This window comes from Otolemur garnettii, unplaced genomic scaffold (genome assembly GCF_000181295.1).
Source record: "Otolemur garnettii isolate 467f Iridium unplaced genomic scaffold, OtoGar3 scaffold00164, whole genome shotgun sequence".
Taxonomy (NCBI): Eukaryota; Metazoa; Chordata; class Mammalia; order Primates; family Galagidae; genus Otolemur; species Otolemur garnettii.
The window spans coordinates 1878726-1896372 of NW_003852559.1; the positions used below are offsets into that span (position 1 = coordinate 1878726).

Here is a 17647-nt window from a genome sequence, read left to right on the forward strand (position 1 = left end):
CACCAAAATACAGTAAATACTGCAATGAAACAAGTCACACAAATTTTTTTATTTCCCAAGGCATATAAAAATTATGTCTTAATTCTTATTAAATTCTAGTCTACTAAGTGTTTAATAGTATTATGTCTAAAAAACCTATATACTTTACTTAAAAATACTTTATTGCTAAACAATGCTAACAATCCTCTGATGCTTCAGTGAGTGGTGATCTTTTTGCTGATGGAGAGTCTTGCTTTGATGTGGATGGCCACTAACTCAACAGGGTGGTGTCTTGAAGGTTGGGGTGGCTTTGGCAACTTCTTAAAATTAGACAACAATGAAGTTTGCTGCATCAATTGATTCTTCCTTTCACAAATGTTTAGCTGTAGAATTTGATGCTATTTGATAGCATTTTACCCACAGTAGAATTTTTTTCAAAATTTGAATCGGTCCTCTCAAACTCTGCTATTACTCTTCAACTAAATTTACAGAATATTCTAAGTCCTGTATTGTCATTTCAACAATGTTCATAGTATCTTCACTAGGAGGAGATTGCATCTAACAGGGCTTTTTTGGTCACCAATAAGAAGCAACTTTTCATTTGTTCAAATTTTATCATGAGATCGTAGCAATCAATCACAACATCTTCTGATATTGCTTCTAATTAGATTCCTCTTGCTATTTCCAGAACATCTTCCATTGAAGCCTTGAACCCTTAAAAGTCATCTGTGGGGGTTAGAATCAACTTCTTCCTAACTTATTAATGTTGGTATTCTGCCCTCCTATGAATTGCAAATGTTTTTAATAGGATTTAGAATAGTGAATCCTTTCCAGAAGATTTCCAATTTGCTTTGCCAGATCTGTTAGAGCAGTGGTTCTCAACCTGTGGATCCTAACTGCTTTTAACTGTATTAAAGGTTCGCGGCATTAGGAAGGTTGAGAACCACTGCATTAGAGGAATCACTATTTATGGCTATAGTCTTCTGAAATGTATATTGTAAGACTTGATAGTTGAAATTATTCTCTGATCTATAGGCTGCAGAATGGTGGTTATGTTAGCAAGTATGAAATATCATTAATCCTCTTGTATTTCTCTTTATCAGAGCTCTTGGGTACTAGGTCCATTGTCTGTGAGCAAGTAATACTTTGAAAGGAATGCTTTTGTGGGGGATGCTATTTCTCACAACCTTGGGCTTAAAATATTTAGCAAACCATACTGTAAACAGATGTGCTGTCATTTAGACTTTGTTTTTCCATTGATAGGGCACAGGAGGAGTAAATTTAGCATAATTTGCAAGTAGATTTAGAATTTTCAGAATGGTAAATAAGAATTGGCTTCAACTTAAAGTCACCAGAAGTGCTAGCCCCTAACAAGAGGGAGTCAGGCTGCCCTTTGAAGTTTTGAAGGAAAGCATTGAAAGCTATGAAAGTCTAAGATTTTCTGCATGAAAATCTGTTGTTTAGGCTCACCACTTTCATCAATGATCTTGGCTAAATCTTCCTTGCCATAGCTTCTCTATCAGCACTTTCTACTTCACTTTGAACTTTCATGTTTTAGAAACAGCTTCTTTCCTTAAACTTCATGAACCAACCTTTGCTAGCTTCCAACTTTCCTGCGGCTTCTTCATCCCTCCCAGCCATCACAGAATAAAAGAGGTTAGGGCCTTGCTCTGCATTAGGTTTTGGCTTAAGGGAATTTACATAAGGCTCGTTCACTTTCTTATCAATCATGTTTCTGTGAAGTAGCACTCTGAATTTCCTTCAAGAACTTTTCCTTTGCATTCATAATTTGGCGAACTGTGCAAGAGGTCTAGCTTTTAGCCTGTCTCAGCTTTTGACATGCTTTCCTCACTAAGCTTTAACATTTCTAGATTTTAATTTAGGGTCAGAGATGTGAACCTCTTCCTTTCACTTAGACACTTAGAGGCCACTGTAGGGTTATAAACTGGCCTCGTTTCAATATTGTTCTGTCTCAGAGAATAAGGAGGCCTGAGGAGAAGGAGAGAGACAGGGGAATGGCTAGTTGGTGGGGCAGTCAAAGTAAACACAATATATATTTAATTTTGTTTTTGTTGCAGTTTTTGGCTGGGGCTGGGTCTGAACCCACCACCTCCCGTATATGGGACCAACGCCCCACTCTCTGAGCCACAGGTGCCGCCTGAGCAAACACAATATTAATGAAGTTCCATATCTTATATGCATATGAGCATGGTTTACGGTGTCCCCAAACAATTCCAATAATAACATCAAAGATCACTGATCAGAGATCACTATAACAGACATAATAATCCATGAAAAAGTTTGAAATATTCCAAGAATTACCCAAATGTGACACAAAGATAGAAAGTGAACACATGCTATTGGAAAAATGGTGCCAGTAAGTTAACTTGACACAGGGTTGCCACAAACCTTCAATTTGTAAAAATCCACACTCTGTGAAGTGCAGTAAAGCAAAGCACAACAAAATGAGGTATAAGAAGACTTTTAAAGCAATCCATGCAATAGATAAGGCTTCAATTTTGCATTCCCTTTTACATATGCTTTAAGAATGAAAGGATCATGAAGCTTCGTGCTCGGTGTGTCTCTGTATCACGCCATGGTTTATTTCATCTGTTGATGTTATTTAATGATCATAAAGAGTCTCAGGATCCACTGTATGTTGATTCAATTTAATTGAAGTTTTTGTTTTTTATTTCTATGTGAATGTATGTTTAAAAAGGAATGACAACATTTTTTGCAAGTAAAGGAGAAGTATTAGTAGGTTAAATCTTGTTTTTCTTTCTTGTGCACATACAAACACACATGCACATGTACATAATATGTTACATTTATAAAACTCTGATTAACGCTGGGGCTACATTTGGGAAGTATTGTGCTCATTGATACAGAACTATTACTTCTTGGCCTTTTGTTTGAGGGTCAAGTGCATTGATATAGCACTCACCTGGTATTTATATAATCAGTAGGTATCTTATTATAACTGACTGAACTACACCAGTGTGTTTGTAGAACTGCAGGCAAGCTGCACAGCAGGTATGGGATACTGAAGCCACAAGATCCAGAAAAGACTTAAGACAGCTCTTAAAAAGACTTATAACATTTCTTAAGCACTAATATCAAAAGCCTGAAGTAGTACATCATTTTTCCTGTGTTTTACTTTTATAATTTTCAACACTTTTTTTTTTTGGATAAAATTGGAAAACTGATTAGAAAGGGCATCTCAGTCATCTTTCCTTGATACTCCTCAAGCCCCCTTTGAATTTTGTGGTATGCTTCTTTTATGCAATAGTTCTATTCCTAATAGAGTAGTGTGCATGTAAAAACTAAAATTTAAATAGTATAGTAATTAAAATGCTAAAGATTACTATTTAAATGAAGTGTATGTGGCATTCCTTTTTGTAAATCAAAGTTTTACTCCTTAAATTTTTTCATTTTTGAATGAATAGTTATTTAGCAGCCTATAAATTGAATCTAATTATTTTATATGTATTAGATAGCATATTAAAGTTATTTTACACTGACATAAATGTTAACTGGTCAAAGAATGGATTATAAAATCATTAAAAATATCCAAAATCTCCATGGAAATTATAAAAGATGAATATCAGGAAAAATCAATGTGCATTGTATAGACAATACCACAGATGTATTTGGCAATATCTTTGGTACGGTAAATTTTGATTTGTACATCTGTGAGGTAGAATCTTGGGCCATTAAGTCTCTACATTACTTTAATCTGACTTAAAGCCTGCAAAAATATAAATTGAAATCTATAGTAACAAAATAATTCCCATAATGTCCTACATGCGAATTATTCCTAAAATTCTTGAACAGTATTGTCATTTGAAATAACACATAAACTAATATCAATGTTTGGATTAGAAATTATTATTTAAACAACATTTTTGAAGTGTGTGAGGATGTCTAATGTTATAACTACAATAGCCTCTGAATCATTTTCTTCACTTTTATACTAAAAAGGACCAAGTAAAAAAATATTAGTAATATTGCAAAAGTGAGTCTTTGTCTAAGTTAAGAAGACATCCTTCCTATGTGGCTATTTAGAATTTTTCTTAAGAACATATTTTTCTACTAGAAGATTGGGTTCTGTGTACCATAATGGAAAAATCTGGGTATTACATACCAACAGTATCACTCAGGAAAATTGAATTACCTGTTAAAGCTCTTGTAATCGGGCAGATCTGCCTTGCCTTCAGGTTTGAAAAGTTTGGGGTATAAAGCCTCTAAAAGCTCCGGATCACTGCTAATGGCTTGTTCCCAGGGAGACTGATAGTACTTAGGGATAGCTGTGGTGTTGAATCTTTCAGCAGGAATTTCCTTCAGTGGTCCAGAATATCCTTTGGAAAAATAGAGCAAGAATAAGTAAACACAGAGTGCCTGAGAGTTACTAAACTTCACCTAATGTTTTGCCACTTTTCATGCTGGGGTATGTTTATGACGAATGGTCCCTTACAAATCAGCACTCTGATACTGCTCGACATTTTAAAACTCCTTTATAAAAAGAAACCATTGTTCTTAATGTTTAATTTTTCCAAATCATACAGTTATTTTTTCCCTGACTTGTCTTAATGTATATTTGTTCAGTAAAACTGTTCATTTAACTTTTAAAAAATTGTGCACCTTACATTAATTTATACTATACTAATCACAATTAATTAATTTAAAATGTTTACTGAGTGCCTGTTATACATATACACATCCATACATATATATATATACATATATGCTCCCGATGGTAAATAAAATGTACATATGATATTGAATTATATAGACAAAGTGAGACTATATCTTGGGCATCTTTCCTATCTCCCTATGTCTATTATGTCTAGTTTTTTTGTATAAATTTATGGACTACAAGAAATTGTTACATGAATACATTGTACAGTGGAGTGGTGAAACCAAGGCTTTGAGGTCTCCATCACCCAAATAAAGTACATTGAATCTCTGTATCTGTTCTTAATGTAAGGATTCCTTGAGAACAGAAATTAATTCTTCTATTCATTTAGCAATTCCATATAGTAATAACCATATAATAAAAATTCCATGTGATGAGAGTACCAAATAGTATTAACATTGACATTTGCGTATGTCCTTTCTCTTCCTATTAAAAAAAAAATAAACCTGCAACAATTCAAAAGGAAGGGTTGCAGCACAGTGGTTGGAGCTAAAAAGAGTGTGTGTGTTGTTTAAGAATACTGTTATGTAAGAAGGCTATAAAGATGGATGGGGAGAGAATTAAAATTAACTGAGTGCTTATGATATGGTAGGGACTGTACTTATCACACTTAGTTCTAACAACCCAGTGCTGTGAGCTTTGTTTTCTTTATTTGATAAATTGAGGGAACTGAGGCCCAAAGAGATTTATTTTCTTTCCCATCACAGTAGTAAAATGGAAAGAGCAGTAGAATGGCAGGAGTGACTGGGTTAAACCTAGATCTATCTGATTTTAAAGCTTGTTTCTTCTCCCACGTAGTTTATGCTATAGATGTAGACCCTGTTACCTGCTTTTCTATTATAACATTTGTTTGAATGCTATTGAAGAACTTTATTGAAATGCTCTATTTCAGAAGTTTCCGTATTTTAGTTGTGCCTACTTGGTCTCCTTCAGTGTTATTTCACTAGATCTAGCAATGGTTTTTCTCACTGTGTTCAGTAAGAATGCTCTGATAAATGCAACCTCACCAATGACCTATTTTTAAATAACATTTAATGTTATACAGATGCTTCACCTACATAATTTCAAAAAAGTATTACATTTGAGTATTACTGTTAAATTTATCACAAAAAATGACAGATATCACTCATTTCAAGATAAAACTATTTAAAAATTTAAAAGCATACTTTATACATTACCCTTGAGAAAAGGCTTGGATTTTCAAAGACACTTGCCATAAGTTACTCTGAAAAGCTGTGGTTGTTGAGAAGACATATTACAGTTTTTTTGAAAGATGTTTCTATTTAAAGAATATATTGACTGGATAATAATGTGCTTCTCTTTAAAGGTAATAAAGAAATATACATGTTAAGGAACTGCATTTGGACCCTTGAAGGCAGCAGAGACTAACAAAAGCAATTTCTCCCATGAGGTCACTTTTGAGGCCTTTGGGAATTTGGTTTAACTCTTGATCCATCAATATGGCCTCATAGACATTCATAACCACAGTTTCATAATTTGTCAAGTGAGGATTATAATAAATATGTCACGAAGTTATTGTGAAATGAAAGACGATAACATATTACATAGACTTTCATAAATTGTACAGTCCTATACAATTAGATCTGCAATATAATTACAAATGACTTAATTTTTAATATAACAAGTGATTACCAACAAACACAATGAAACTTTAAAGGAATTGAAGCTATCATAAATGTTTTACATGGTTCTATTAGGTCTGAATTTTTCCATTTATCTTGAATTTATCTAAAAGCATGAAAAGGATGTATTATTTAAACAAAACTTAGTAAAGGCTTCAAATGACTCAAGTCCTATCAGCGATTTTATTGCTCTGTTTGGAAGGGGATTAGTTACCTGGTGCAATGCTGTCTGGATTTGGAGGGCTTCGTGGATCTGGGGTGTTGGGAGGAGTCGAGGGGGCTTGCTGGGAACCACCTTCCAGGGTGTTTCCATCCACTTTCCCATTCTGCATAGCCATACGGTGCTGTATTTGATCAAAAGTAAACTCTGCTTAAAACTCAAAAATGTTAGTCACACTCTTGCATAATAGGAGCTATATATGCACAACTCCATTTGTATACTTCTTAATTTATATACAATTAAATACAGTCCTATACAATTAGATCTTCAATATAACACAATAAATTACAATGTCACTTCATTATTTCATGGAGCCTCAATAATTTACATGATAATATGACTGAAAACTTGAATGAGACATTACTGATACCGATCTAAGATCTGTTTTATGATGACAATCCACTTAACAATAATGAAAGCTGAAATTAATTGAGCCTTATTGTGTGCCAGGCATTATATCTAGTGATTCATATCAATTACTTCATTTTTCTATTCACAAGATCCCTATGAGATAAATGTACTTAATTTCTAAATCTTTACTAATCTACTCATGTAGAGCATATTGGCCAAACATTTGGGTTAGTAATCCTTAAATTACTATTATATTTTGTAGTTGGGCTTTAGTTAAATTCTTTAATGCATAGAAAGTTTTAAAATTTAATCTGAAATTTGAATTGCAGTCCTATGTATCCCCCCCAAAACCCTAAGCCAAAAACCATTTATACTCTAAGTTACATGTTCTTGCAGAAGGAAGAATTTATGATTTTTAGAAAATAAGATGCTGAGAAGAGACATTCATCTTTTTAATTTTAGAAAATTTGTTATACTGTCATGATTTATGGCAATAATATGGAACTTTCAAAAACGTTCAATTTCCATTTTAAGACAGAAAAATAGACCTTGTGTTAGGTAATGTCCTCAGAAGTATGGCACGATTTTATTCTTATAATAAAGCATTGTTTTAATTATATATGGGCAATAGGTGTCTTTTAAAAAGAAGTGCAAAAAAAAAAAAAGTACCTAAAATCAAACTATCTTTTAACTTTAGAAAGAAACAATTAATGAAGAGTGTAGCAAATAGAAACAAATCCTAAGTCTTTTTCTGTAAACCTGCAGAAAATATTGGCTAAGTTCTTTTCTATATTTGTAAGATATTGTGGTGAAACATACCTTTATTTAACTTTCATAGGGATTTTAGTATAAGATTATTTTGTTCTAAAACTTAAATACTATAAGATTATTTTGTTCTAAAACTTAAATACTATGATCAAAGTCCATAAACTAAGAATCTTGCCTGATGAAATTATGGGAAAGTGACGTTTATCCCCATTTTTAGGCCTCAACTACACAGCCACTGCCCAAGTGCCCTTCCCACTCGCACTGACTGTAGCATCCCCCAAAGTCTGCTTTCAAATCAGTAGTCTCAATTTATTCCTTTGTTCTTTCATCTGTTTCATCAAAATACTCATTTTTCCAGGGCAGATAATATCAGTAACAAAATTAAATCAGCATGAATAAATTAAATTTGACAGATATTGATAATCTGCCTTGATGTATTAACTTTGAAGGGGTATCTATCTTTTCAAAGAACAGTTTTGAAACCAAAGAACTTAATCTCTGTTAGAATTTACAAAGACACATTTTAGGAAGGACTTTTCTCATGCCTGTCTCTGCCAAAGGTTAAAATTTATAGCAAAAATATTAAAACCTTAAACATTTTTAAAACTTGAAACATTACATTCTGAACTGCTGGCCCACTGTCACGTTCACACTTTGCTGTACTTGAAAAACTGAAATGTTTTCGCCTGGTACTCTCACCCCTGCCTCTCTAGTCTCATCTCTGCTCAGTTTTCAAGGTGTGCCCTAAGCTTCAAACTAAACCACTTCTGATTTCCTTATTATCTGATATGATTCTCTACTTTTGATTATTTGATTGTGGGAGATCCCCTGGCAAGAAGTCCCTTCTTCCTCATTACCACAGTCAGATCTGTCCTGATTTAAAAACCACTCCTTCCCTGATCCGCTCTCACGCTCCAATCGAAGAGTTTTGTCTTTCTTCCTGCCGCTCCCACACCGTTCGCCCTAGTTTCCTTTTTATCTTCTGTATCCTGTCTTATTGACGCCCATGTTATCTAGTTGAGAAGGGGGGATTTTATCTTACTCATCTACTCGTCTTTTACAAAGCCTAATCTGGTGCTTTATATAGCATAAACAGTGAACATTTGCTGAATTTTTAGTGAATACATTTCCAAATCCAGCTGAGTTTTTTACTATAACCTTTTAAAAAATTACACCTTCCTTTTTTACTTCCGTTTTCACGTTCACATCCGCTTCCTCACTCATGCTTTTACTGTGTGTTCATTCCCCACCCAGCATTTCTCTCTCAGTTAGCCTGAATAGGGACACTTCTGAGTGTGGCATTGCTCCAGTCTTTAGAAATGGTCCCTTATTGCCTAGTGAGCAGAACGGAAGCTCTTAGGCCTGGTGACCAGGATCCTGGACTCACCTCGTACCTGTTCCCTTTCACCTTGCATCTTTTCACAAGCCAGTTCCCCAGTGCTGGCCTCTGCCCTCCTGATGGCCACATGCCCTTCCATCTGCTTGGAATGTCCTCCTTCCTGCTCTTCACCAAATCAAATCCTAGGTTTTCTCTAAGATCCGTATTAAAATTGCCCTCTTCTTTCTGCCTAACTTCAGCTACCAGAAATAGCTCCATCTTCTGTATCATCTCAATACTTCAATAAAAGCTGGACCATCTTTTCATGCTCTTTCTTATTTATTTTCTGTTACCTATTGCTTCTTGGCCTTTTGGCTAAGATCAAGTGTATTTTCTGTTAGCTGGATTTTGTTACTGGATTTATGTTAGTTTGGACCTCAACTAATTTATAATCTGATTTAAGTCTAGTTGAGCACTATCAGTCTTTTGCATTCTTATACCTCAAAACTATTTTTATGTATTGTGGAAGTTAAAGGATCTTTAAACATGGATATTTAACTAACATATATGTAATATATAATTCAATGTTTTGCATTTTGAATTTAGCTCCTATCGTGTTTGACCTATTAATTAATTAGATTATTGTCCTTTTTTTCACTACCTTTTTAAAAAGTGAAAAGTACATGCCAACTTCAATTATAAATGAAAAGGTAGCTGAGATAAATGCAGGAAGTTTAAATCTGCAATGCATAAAAAATTACCTTTTCTAAGTTCCTTGAATGTGTTCATCAAATAAATTTTACCTAAACTTACCAGTCATTCTACCTGCATTAATTTTTAGGAATCATAATACTAACCTTCTGTAACCTTTTCCTGGGAATTAATGATGAGCAGGAAAATCAACTCTTTCTAATTAGTAATTATTAGGAGACACCCAATGCCTTTATATCATCATTATGTATACAAGCAAAGCCTTATAATTAGTTAGTAACTTATTATAATTATGAACCTTAAATTATAGCATTCTGTCATCTGAAATTTCCTCCAGAGAATTTAAATAGACCAATGGAAAAATATTTTCTTAACTATATCTCAGTTAAGTTGACCCCAAAGAAAACAAAACTAGAGCAATCTCCTATAGCCTGTCAACATGTATGTTAAAAACACATGCATAATATATATTGATGATTTCTGTGGGAATGTCAATGGAAGTAAAAGAGGAACTTTTAGTATCTTATAGTATCTATTCTATACTTCGTGCCAAATACATTGTAAAAGTTGCATTTTGAACAAAATGCATAGACATTCAGAATCCCAATATATTTAGTATAGTCTGACTTTAGAACTACTTTTTATAGCATATTCCCTTTGCCCAGTATGTGTATTACTTAAAATCTCTAGAGATTTCAAAAATCCTTTTTTGAAGTATTCAAAATAAAATATTCCTTTTGCAGTATTTTATAGAGAGAATTTCAGTTCTCAGGAAGTGTTCTTCCACTTTATTTTCCTTTGCCCACTTATTTTCTTCAACCATCTCCTTTTATGCCTTTTTGTTTAAGAAGTAATTCAGTGCATGAGCGAGGGCTTCAAAATTGGCTCATACAGCAAGCAATGTTTCTTGACTTTTTAAGAATGGACACTTCCTGTTAGTGCTGTTTGTGTCCTAGAAAGTGTATGTTGCTCGAATTCACCAGTGTGCCTCAGCAGGAAAGTTCACAACGGCATTTATTTTTTCTGTTTTTAAAATGATACTTAGTATTTGAACAAATGGCATTGATTACCAGAAGGCTGGCTTTCATTTTCATTTACAAGGGGTCTTAAACATGATCATAAAATTAGAAATGTATAAAACTAAGTGAAAAAATTATTTTGACAATATCTATAGCCCAAGGGAAGCAATAAACGTAAAACTTGTTCCAGAGATTGTGGTCAGTAGATGACGTTAACGCAGTGCAAATCTTAGAAAGATGATTCAAGAGCAGGATAGTACATAAACAGTTACTCTCTATCTTTCAGTCTTGTTTGGACCCCCATCACTAAATAAAGGCTGTATTCTTTTTAATCTTTGATCTCATAGCATTGTCTCTAGAAGAAAATACTCAATGAATATTTTCTAACAGTATAAACGAATGAATGGAAAAAGACCTGGACCCGATATTATATATATATTTTAACTCCTGTCATGCTAACAATGTTCCAGATTATAATCTGGTGCCTTAATAAAGTGAATGTATCCTCATAGGATCTCATAGGCTGCTTATCTCCAGTACTGATTTATTATTCAGGTAATATTTGGAATTAAGATAAGAGAACACACAGATCACTAAAGCCAGAAGGCACCTTAAAGAGCATTTGAGTTCATATCATTATTTTATAAAAGAGAAAAAACATCCCTTTTAAGTCAACTCTAAATCACATGGCTGGCAGGAGAGCCAGGACCAAATCCTGGTCTCCTAGCTCCCAGGCCAGAGTTTCCTTTACCAACAAACACCATGATTGATGTTGATGCCAAGAATTCTGAAATTCTCAAAGCTTGGTTTCAATCTTCTTCACTAGGGTGCTGCTTAAGGCAAATCAACATACTTCCTTGAATACTACTTTCCTCATTTCGAAAGAAGAGAGAGTAAATTTCATCAGACTTCAGGGTATGTTATGTAACTTGATGAAATGTGGCTTCATTGCATACACTATTATTGTTTATTGCTCTGAGTTATGTATAAGCATTTAAGTTTTTATTTCAATAGACTCATTTAGGGCCATTTTGTTTACTTAGTGCCTGATCTTTTAGGAGTAGTGAAAAATTTTCCAGACATGTTCTTATAGATTTTAAGTATAACCAGAACATTGAACCACAAGAACATAAGATTATTGTCCCTAATTTAAAATATGGATAAGAGAGTAAGCTGTGTTCATAAGGACATTGTTAATCTCATCGTACCTTTTTCTGGAACTATAAAGTATTATTCTTAGAGAGATAAGTGGAAGTTAAGAAAACTGGCATTATTCATTTATTCAGATGTCTAGACATGTTGATGACTTTTGAAAGCCTCTCCTTAGGCCACCTTATTTTATTTTACTTCATAGAATGTCTCCTCTGTTGTCATTATTGAAAGAATATGAGTAGTCAGACTCCATAATATGAGGTAGGGATTATTTTTGACTCAGACTGTATTAGCCACAGGTATTTTCTGGCAAGAGGACGCTGGGCATAATTATAGGGTAATATAACATTGCATTGATGTAGGACTTCAGGTGAAAAATAATTTCTCACAAATGTAAATAATATAGTTGAGTAAGAGTCAATGTCAAACTAAATACACAGTTATACCCACTATACCTAAATTTAATCCATGAATGTTGAAGGATGGTCCCTAATGTGAAAAAGAAAATGATTTAAAATGTCATTTCAACATTCACTGTTAACAGAAACAAGCTTCATGCCTGAAAGGGAAATAGAAATTTTGGAAATGAATGAAATGTCTGTGTTTGTGAGTTTGGATGTTAGTTTCTATAATGTGTCTTAGAATTTATCATAAAAGAACTTGGTGAAATTAGTGTGTTTTCTGTAAAAAAGTGTGCTGTCAATTCAAAACAACTTAGTAGTGACAGCAGCTGGTAAGTTTTCAGGTTTAAATTTGTAAGTAAAGTTGAAGACCCTTCATCGCTGGAGGAAGAAACTCTCAGGAATTAAAACATATTTATTGTAGTCTCCATCATCTCCTGAAATTTAGGATCAAAGCACTATTTCTTTTTGGTTCTTCACAAATGCTATGTGATTTTAAAGCTATTTCCCCAAACCTGGCTGCCTTTCTATTACAGACTACTTCCTCTATAATCTCTTAAATAACAGTTTACATGAATACCATATTAATATAATAAGTAAAATGCAGTTTAATTAATTTATTTCCATCTATGAGCTTTCGTTGAGAAAATCTTTCTCTATGAGTTATGTCCATGCTGGCTTTTATTGTTAATAGGAACCAGATTTCCCTACACAATGTGGAATAAATGCTTTAGAGGAAATCAGATGTGTCTGTAGTTCCCAGGCATGCTTCAGTGCCAGGATATATTCAGCCAATAAAATGCTTATCCTTACTTTGTGGAGTGCTGTGTGCTTTGGAAGTGCCTCCATCTCAAACATTTAACTAGTGGTGATAAGAGCATGGAAACTTCTAGCATTACTTCTCTCTGCTCGCTCTCCCTCCTATCGGTAGAACAGGTCAGTTCCTCAGTGCCAAATCCACAAACTTACAATGTCCCTATTGAACTAAAAGCATACTCATATCATCTATAATAGTTTTTTGTTTACCCACCTAAACTCTTCCTTATGATGGGAAAAAAAAATCTTAGACTCAACTGAAAGAAAATACATAGAATACTTGCTTGGGAATCCAGCGATACATACAAATTTGGAAATGATGCTCATTCATTTAGATACCACACAGTCAAATTATACCTACATTTATTTGTGCTTTAGATTCATACTGGAAATTTTCAAATGTGTATTTGTCAGATCTTCTTTGGCGCATCTTAAATAGCCTGGCACCACGGTTACTGAGATGGGATAATTCTTCCAACATGATGTCCCTGGGGATGCTGACCTTTTTGCCCAGGTCCATGCCGTCTACATCTGTAAAACAATATTCAGATGGATGAACACCCTAAGGTAAGCATATTTTAATGCTCTTCTTCATTCCACAATGCATCGCCTGCTTTATGCTGTTGTGCCGACTGCCTTAAATGAAACCCTGGACTCACCACTTTCTACCTGCATGATCATAGATATGCTACTTATTTTCTCTAAAGCTCAGTTTCCTCATGTCTCAAGTGGGGCTAATTATCTACTGCAAAGCATTGATATGAGAACTAAATAAAAATGCTTCATAGACAGCACCTAGCATTATAAGAAAGAGTAAATAAAAGTTAACCGTCATCAATATTAGTACAATTAGTGAACTGTTCTTCTCTCCACATTTTATGTATCAATTTGAGTTGCCCCTTCACTGAAATACCTACCCTACCCTCCCACCACACCCACTTTCCCAATCTTGGTCAAAATACTATTAATTCTACATCCAGCACTAAGCAGCTTACATAAAGGAAGCAGATGATAAATACTGAGTGAACGTCCTTTCCAGTCCTGCTCAAATGCCATTTCTGTGACTCCTTTCCTTAAAATATCTCTTCATAGTAGTTTATATCATCTCCACAATACTGAATTATGTACCCTTGATTATTTTGTATTGTTTCATGGTTTGCATTTTTTTTATGTTTTAATCTTTGTGTCCCTCCATGACTTACACATAGAAGATATTCAGTAAATCAGTATTATTTTCTATTTCCAGTACCAAAAAACTTTCCCAAAATCCAGAAGAGATGAAACACCTCCACTTGATGTCTTTAATCAGGAATATATTTAGGTAATAACCAGAGTTCTTCTGCCACTGTGGGCTACTGTTCCATGGACAGGAACAAAAGTTGGACCATTAGGAAAATAAATAATTATTTTGATCAATTAGGGCAACATCTTTGATGTGAAAAACTAACCATAATAATTAGACTTTTGAGAGTGTTTAGGATAAAAGAACAGAATAACTTGTTAAATTTTCTCCCCATTAAAAAAGTAATTTGTGTACATGTTTTGATATGACATAGAGAGGAGCTCCATTACCAGTAAAAGCAATAATATCAACATTTTTGCTTCTGGAAAGACGGAGGAGATGTATTTTTCCCCACACATCTATTAGGTATAACTGAAAGTCCTGGACATTATGAATAAAATAAAAATAAAAACATTCTAAAATTGGGGTAAAAAGGCAGACCAATGGGGGACCCTAGGAACTAAGGAACAACATGGAGGTGAATTCTCTCTCTTTTTTTTTTTTTACCTCATATATCTTAGACTGGGAGCTGAACATGCTGGCAACCCAGACATACCAAGAGACACAGGCAAACAAAGCTCCAACAGAAAGCTGCTCTTTTTCTGTAAAGGACCTGGAGGGGAGCCGCACAGCAGGACAGAAAATGTTTAGAGAACAGCTACTCTGCTTTAGCCAAACACCACAGAAAACACTTTGGCCTTGCCCCACCCAAGTCAATAAAGACTATGTGCACAGCCCAGAATTTCACCCTGTGGGGCTCTCACAAGTTTCTCCAACACTCCCTCTACTAGGGTGGTGTCAGAGAGGCCAAGTAGCAAGTTGGAACTTTTGTTCCTTTTGGCCAGTGAAAAGCTCCTCCCTGCAGTGTTAGTGAAGACTGTGGCAGAGACTGAACTTCTATTTTCTCCCGGCAATAACAAGGAGCCTCCCCTAAGCATCAGTGGGGGCCACATTGGGAACCTAGACTTTTACTTCTACTTGGCAGTAATGAGGTGGCACTCTCCTTCCTCTGCTATCAGATAAGAACAGATGAACAAGGGGGTTTAAAGGAGAGCAAAGATCTCGGAACACAATATGAAAATGTCCAGATGTAAATAAAAAGTCCCTTATCATACAGAGAGCTAAGAAGATCTCAAATGGATAAAAAAGACAACCAGATGACAACACTGGGATGACTGAGGTATTAAAATTATGTGATAAAGATTTTAAAGCACCCATATTTTTTGTAATGCTTCCATGAGTAATTAGGGAGTTGTTTGAAATAAATGAAAAAATTAGAATGCTTTAGCAAATAAATAAATTAATTAACATTTCAGCAGAGAAATAAAAGATGTAAAAAACCAAATGGAAAATACAATAATCAGATTAAACACCTCAATAGATGGTCTCAGTAGCAGAATACAGGGGGGAAAGGAAAGAATCAGTGAACTGGGAGATAGTACAATAGAAATCATGCAATAAAAACAACAGAGAGGAAAATAGGCTTAAAAAATGAATTAACAGAATCTTCTTAAGGACTCAAGGGACTGTAGTAAAAGATAAAGCATTTGCATCATTGAAGTCCCAGAAGGAGTGGAGAAAGAGGATGAAACTGGAAAACTACTCACAGAAATAATGGCTGAAAACTTCCCAAATTTGAGAAGAGATGCACACTTACCGATTCAGGCAGCTGAGAGCACACTAAACACAGTCAACTCAGATAGCTCTGCTACAAGACTTATAATTAAGCTTCTGGAAACTAAACATAAAGGAAAAATATTGAAAGAATCCAAAGGAAAACAACAACTCACCTACAGGGAGAAAACAATTAGAATGACAGCAAATTTCTCATCAGAAACCATGACGGCCAGAAGGAAGTGGCACAGTATTTTTCCATTTGTTGAAAGAAAAGAATTATTATCCCAGAATCCTATGCCCAGGGAAATATCCTTCAGGAATAAAGGAGAAACTGAGACATTCTCAGCTGAAGGAAAGCCAAGAGAATCTGGACATCAACCCTGACAGCATGACTTGATGAAGTTCTTTGAACAGTAAGGAAACAATAAAAGAAGGGAACTTGGCACATCAGAATAAAAGAACACAGTAAGCAAACACATGATAAATATGATTTACCAAAAATTATAACACTGATAATGTAAATGTGCACAGAAAAAGTATGTGAGATGATTATATTATAAGCAGGGAGGATAAAAGGACATAAAAGTAGGTAAGTTTCTATACTTCACTTGAACTAGTAAAATGACAACATAAGTAGATTGTGATGATATGAATATATAAGGCAATACTTAGAACAACTCCTGAAAGCTACACAAACAGGTGCACTTAAAAACACTGAAGAAAAACCAAAGTGAGGCTAAAAGAACATGTTCAAGTACTCCCATAGGAATTCAGAGAGAAGGAAACAAAAATGAAAAAGAAAGATGGCAAACCGAAAACTAAAAATAAAATAATTGATTTAAGCTTTAATACACAAATAATCACATGAAATTAGTACATCGATTAAAAGACAGCAATTAGAAGATTGGATTAAAAATGAACCAACTATATGATAAACTAACTTCAAATAAAATATACGGGCAGGATGAACGTAACAGGATAAAAAAAGATATATCAAGCAACCTTAACCAAAGGAAAGCAGGGAGCTATATTGATACCAGATAAAGCAGATTTTAGAGCAAAGAAATGATTCCAGTGTCACTCCACCAAGATGATCTGGAAATCCTAAATGTGTGTGAACCAAAAAAAAAACCGAGCTACAAAATATGTGAGGCAAAAACTATAGAACTAAAAAGAGAAATGGACAAGTCCACAGTTACATTTGGAGAGTTCAACATCCCTCTCTCCATAAATAATAGAACAGCAACACAGAAAATCAGTGAGAATATCAAAGAATTCAATAGTCCTGTCCACCAATGGGATTTCATCAACATTTATATTCTACTCAACAACAGAATGCAAATTCCTTTTAAGTGCCCATGGAATATATATCAAGATATGCCATATCTTGAACTATAAAATAAACCTTAACAAATTTAAAAGAATTAAAATGTTCAGAGTATTATTTCTGATCACAATGAAATCAAACTAGAAACTACTAACAGAAAGATAATAGGAAAATCTCCAAATACTTGGAAACTAAACAACACACTTCTAAATAATCCATATGACAAAAAGAAGTCTCAAGAAAAATTAAAAAAACATTGAACTGAATGAAAATAGCAGTAAAGCTTATCAAAATTGATGGGACAAAGTTAATGCAGTGCTGAAAGGGACATTAACAGTACTAAATGC

General features: G+C 34.2%; 1 protein-coding gene and 1 pseudogene across 1 annotated transcript in view; one reads left to right on the forward strand and one right to left on the reverse strand.

Annotated features, from left to right (window-relative positions):
• Window positions 1–17647, reverse strand: part of MYOZ2 (myozenin 2) — a 37293-nt gene that overhangs the window by 9570 nt on the left and 10076 nt on the right. The window contains exons 3-5 of the mRNA XM_003800062.3: window positions 13436–13605; window positions 6533–6662; window positions 4154–4337 (exon numbers count right to left, since the gene is read on the reverse strand). Of these exons, the coding sequence (XP_003800110.1) occupies window positions 4154–4337; window positions 6533–6662; window positions 13436–13605 (484 nt within the window). The remainder of the gene's footprint in view (window positions 1–4153; window positions 4338–6532; window positions 6663–13435; window positions 13606–17647) is intronic.
• On the forward strand, window positions 9331–9416 carry LOC111728515 (annotated as a pseudogene).